Here is a 4339-nt window from a genome sequence, read left to right as displayed (position 1 = left end):
GCTCGACAATATTCTACAGCTTTTTTTTCCAACTTCAACAGCTGGTCGAATCTTGACTCCATTCGATTTTAGCAAGAATTCAACTGGAGAAAGAAGAATAGGAATAAGGTAGAAGACAAGTTAATCGTTTGACGAACGATTTGCACGTCAGCTACGAGCTTCCACTAGAGTTTCCTCTGGGTTCACCCTACTCAGGCATAGTTCACCATCTTTCGGGTCCTAATCAATGTGCTCAGCCTAATTGTCAACGATGACTCACCCAGAGGCTCGAACTTGGGATCCCACACCGGTTTCTCTACCTTCTTGCTGCTAGAGCGGGATGCCATCGAAAGATTTCAGAGGACCAGGAACAGTTTCTTATGCAAATAGGTTCTTCGAGAAAAAAGTGTCCTGCTGTGCTTGCAACAGATTAAAGTATCTGAGACTGCTACGAATTAGATGAGAGCCAAGCAACGAATTGATTCTAATTGTAAATTCGTTGGAAATATCGAATTGACATTTCTAGAGTAAAAACCAATTTGATGCGCTTCAACATTTCTATACGATACGCTACGAGAGTTCCCCAAGAGATTCCCATTCAATGTGCCGCCGGAGAACATGTGTCAACCATTTCCAATACTCATCTCTCACAGATTGCGTACAAACTTGCAAACTAAAGTCATGTTTTCAAAGAAAGGTCCTTGACAGAGAAAGGAGTCAGCCCAGAGGAATTGGGACAGGTTGAATCACCCTGTTGGCACCTGTTGCCTGAAAAAACGCTGTCCCACTGGGATACAAACATCAACTTCTGCTCCTCCATACTCGTTCATTCATTCAATCAATCCAGCTCCTTTCCTTGACTCATTGAATCCAGCACTTCTTGCCTTGATTCATTGAGCGTCTCTGTGTACGGAAATCGTCTACGGTGACGATACTCCGAAGGATGAAACGCTACAATATGATTATGGTTGAAGTGTGTGTTTGAATCTCTCACTTTTCTGACCCGATTCGTCGCCTTCTTTCATACATCTCTTTAAAGTGATTATATTCGATGTTTAAAGTGATGATATTCGATGTTTAAAGTGATGATATTCGATGTTTAAAGTGATGATATTCGATATTTAAAGTGATGATATTCGATGTTTAAAGCGATGATATTCGATATTTAAAGTGATGATATTCGAGATTTAAAGTGATGATATTCGATATTTAAAGTGATGATATTCGATATTCGATATTTAAAATGATGACTAACAACTAACTCAGCTCATTAAGTAGCCTTAGCGGCGATGCTATGAAAACTGTTCCATACGGCTTAAACCTCCGTATGCCTGACTGTTTATTTCCAAGTAGATAAATGATTATGTCTCGAATTTTCTTTCGAATGATGATTTCAAGTTCTACTCTTGCGACGGTCTTCATAATCAAACCATTCTTGGTTTTTGATGATAGTAGAACGAGCACTAACCCTGCTGTGACTGACAATTTATGTATAGTTGATACAATAATTATCATCCTAAATTCACAGTATTATCGATGTCCCAAATCCACCGCATAGAATCCTTAACGTCGCTATGGTCTCATGTTTCATCTATAGGCGTCGAGACTACGCATTCTATGCGAAACTGAAAGGGGGATCCAGCCTCGAAGAAGAGAACCACTATGTTCTCTTCTTGAGCAGCTTGATCACATTCTAGTGAATGTTATTGTTGTGTCAATGCAATTCAGGGACATGCCTGAATTGCTTAACAAAGCCTGCGACCCTAACTAAGGAGTCATGTGCGGGGGCTTCTTCATCCGGTGATCCGAGGCTTGAACTCAGAACTTCGAAACTGACAGATAGTTCCATGTTGCCGATACAGGTTCACACTGCATTTCAAGTTAGTGCCCTCACTCGAAGAGATTTTATCGTTCAGTTGGAAAACAAGAAATTCCGGAGAAACAGTCATTACTTTGCAAACCCACGACAGCAGCGAGGCAGGTCCAATCGCCCTTGACGAATGTCTTGATAATGTCTTGACAATGTCTTGACCACCACAACAACCACAACAAAACCCACGCGACAGCAGCGAGGCAGGTCCAATCGCCCTTGACGAATGTCTTGATAATGTCTTGACCACCACAACAACCACAACAACCACAACAACCACAACACCCACAACACCCACAACACCCACAACACCCACAACACCCACAACACCACAACACCCACAACACCCACAACACCCACAACACCCACAACACCCACAACACCCACAACACCCACAACACCACAACACCCACAACACCCACAACACCCACAACACCCACAACACCCACAACACCCACAACACCCACAACACCCACAACCACAACCACAACCACCACCGCCACAACAACCACAACCACAACCACGACCCACCGCCACAACAACCACAACCACGACCCACCGCCACAACAACCACAACCACGACCCACCGCCACAACAACCACAACCACGACCCACCGCCACAACAACCACAACCACGACCCACCGCCACAACAACCACAACCACGACCCACCGCCACAACAACCACAACCACGACCCACCGCCACAACAACCACAACCACGACCCACCGCCACAACAACCACAACCACGACCCACCGCCACAACAACCACAACCACGACCCACCGCCACAACAACCACAACCACGACCCACCGCCACAACAACCACAACCACGACCCACCGCCACAACAACCACAACCACGACCCACCGCCACAACAACCACAACCACGACCCACCGCCACAACAACCACAACCACGGAAACCACGACAACCACGGAAACCAAACCACGATAACCACGGAAGGCAGCAGGCGCGCAAATTGTCCAATCCCAATACATTGGGGAGACAGTGAAAAGAAATATCAATGCAGGACTCATGTTTTGCAATTGGAATGAGTTTAACCCAAATCCCTTTACAAGTATCAATTGGAGGGCAAGTCTGGTGCCAGCAGCCGCGGTAATTCCAGCTCCAATAGCGTATATTAAAGTTGTTACAGTTAAAACGCTCGTAGTTGAAACCACGACAACCACGACAACCACGACAACCACGACAACCACAACAACAACTCTTCAAGAATATTAATGACTGCCACAGTAGTACTCATCCCATGACACAGGGGCTAGACGGCGGGCAATATGAATTAGGAGAGACATTCCCAGTGCGATCGGTAGCACGCTTTTTGTGTCATTTACAACAACTACAGCAAAGAAATGGATGGGGGACATTGCCAATTTGAGTAACCCAGCAAGCTCAAGTACAGGTGTTGCCCAAAGTGGTAACCCTTTTAATCCAAATCCCCGGTGGTATTCGCAAGCTATGGAAGAGTGTTCACAGCAAGGTCACATTGACACTCATTTGTCGTATTTATCAAGCCACAGTCATGATCTGCTTGAACGTGTTCTGGTCTGTTTCCAAAATGTACACCCGTCAGAGTTTGTGTAAGAAAGATGCAATGTGAATAGAATATTGGAATGTCAAAAGTCAGCATTCTGTTGGACGTTCTATTTCTACTTCGGCCAGAGCACACGCGAAGCATCCGGCATCCCAACCAACGAACGACTAGGACTCGAATCATAACGAGTGGGTGGTACAGCGCGGACTTTATCACACGCGTCTCACAGCGTCACACAGAGACTTCCGAATCGCAATAATGTTTGGGACTTTCAAGGAGCGTAACATCCCTCGAAGATTCTTTGTTGCGCGAGAAATGAATTTCCTTCGACGTTTTTTTTGTTAAGCGGCGATTGTTTCGTCGATTTTCTCCCAATCGACGGACTGCTTGACGAATTGCAGCATTTGCAACTTCAGATGGTTTGAATTTTCTTGAAGCCTTGTGCTTGATGAAATAGCGATGAACATGTCGCGTCAATTTTTTTAATCTGTCTTTTCGTGAAAACTCTCGATCGAACTTTTTTCGTCCACCTGAACATATAAAGAGTTGATTTCTGGAAAAAACAAAAGGCGCTCACAGCGGCAATACCATGCGGGGGTATTTCTGGACTCCTAGCTGGAGGAAGACTTGGCTCAGAATACTTCAACAGATGCAATCCACTTTTGTTGAGCACTTCCTTCTGGACGGGTGACTCTGTGACGTGTTCAATACCCCAGTCCTTTGCGGTGATTTTCTTGAGCTCGTTCCTCTTTTCGATGAGCGGGTCGTGGTTTTGGATTTTATCCCAACAAGCTCGGCGACGCAAATAAGAAGAAAATTCCGCGGACAGATACAGCGCGTCCAAAATCTTCCTGTCACTGGAAGGAAAGAGTTTTTTCCTCGAAGCATCGCTGAAAGAACAATAGTTGAGTCAACGAGCCCCGAATTATGTACTAAATA

At 45.2% G+C, this 4339-nt stretch overlaps 1 protein-coding gene across 1 annotated transcript; it reads left to right on the top strand.

The window, feature by feature from the left end:
- The first annotated feature begins 1342 nt into the window (after nt 1–1342).
- LOC129618266 (uncharacterized histidine-rich protein DDB_G0274557-like) lies at nt 1343–2802 on the top strand. The gene is made up of 2 exons (XM_055533056.1): nt 1343–1506; nt 2046–2802. Exons 1-2 carry the CDS (start codon nt 1343–1345, stop codon nt 2800–2802), a joined length of 921 nt encoding a protein of 306 aa, XP_055389031.1.
- The last annotated feature ends 1537 nt before the right edge of the window (nt 2803–4339 follow it).

This window comes from Condylostylus longicornis, unplaced genomic scaffold (genome assembly GCF_029603195.1).
Source record: "Condylostylus longicornis isolate FDR11 unplaced genomic scaffold, ASM2960319v2 ptg000786l, whole genome shotgun sequence".
Taxonomy (NCBI): Eukaryota; Metazoa; Arthropoda; class Insecta; order Diptera; family Dolichopodidae; genus Condylostylus; species Condylostylus longicornis.
The sequence above is the reverse complement of the archived record's forward strand: the minus strand, read 5'-3'. Positions and strand labels throughout refer to the sequence as shown.

Coding starts and splice junctions, on each gene's coding strand:
- LOC129618266 (XM_055533056.1), top strand. CDS start 1,343: ATGTCTCGAATTTTCTTTCGAATGATGATTTCAAGTTCTACTCTTGCG. Junction 1,507..2,045: donor ATTATCATCCTAAATTCACA/GTATTATCGATG, acceptor CCCACGCGACAG/CAGCGAGGCAGGTCCAATCG.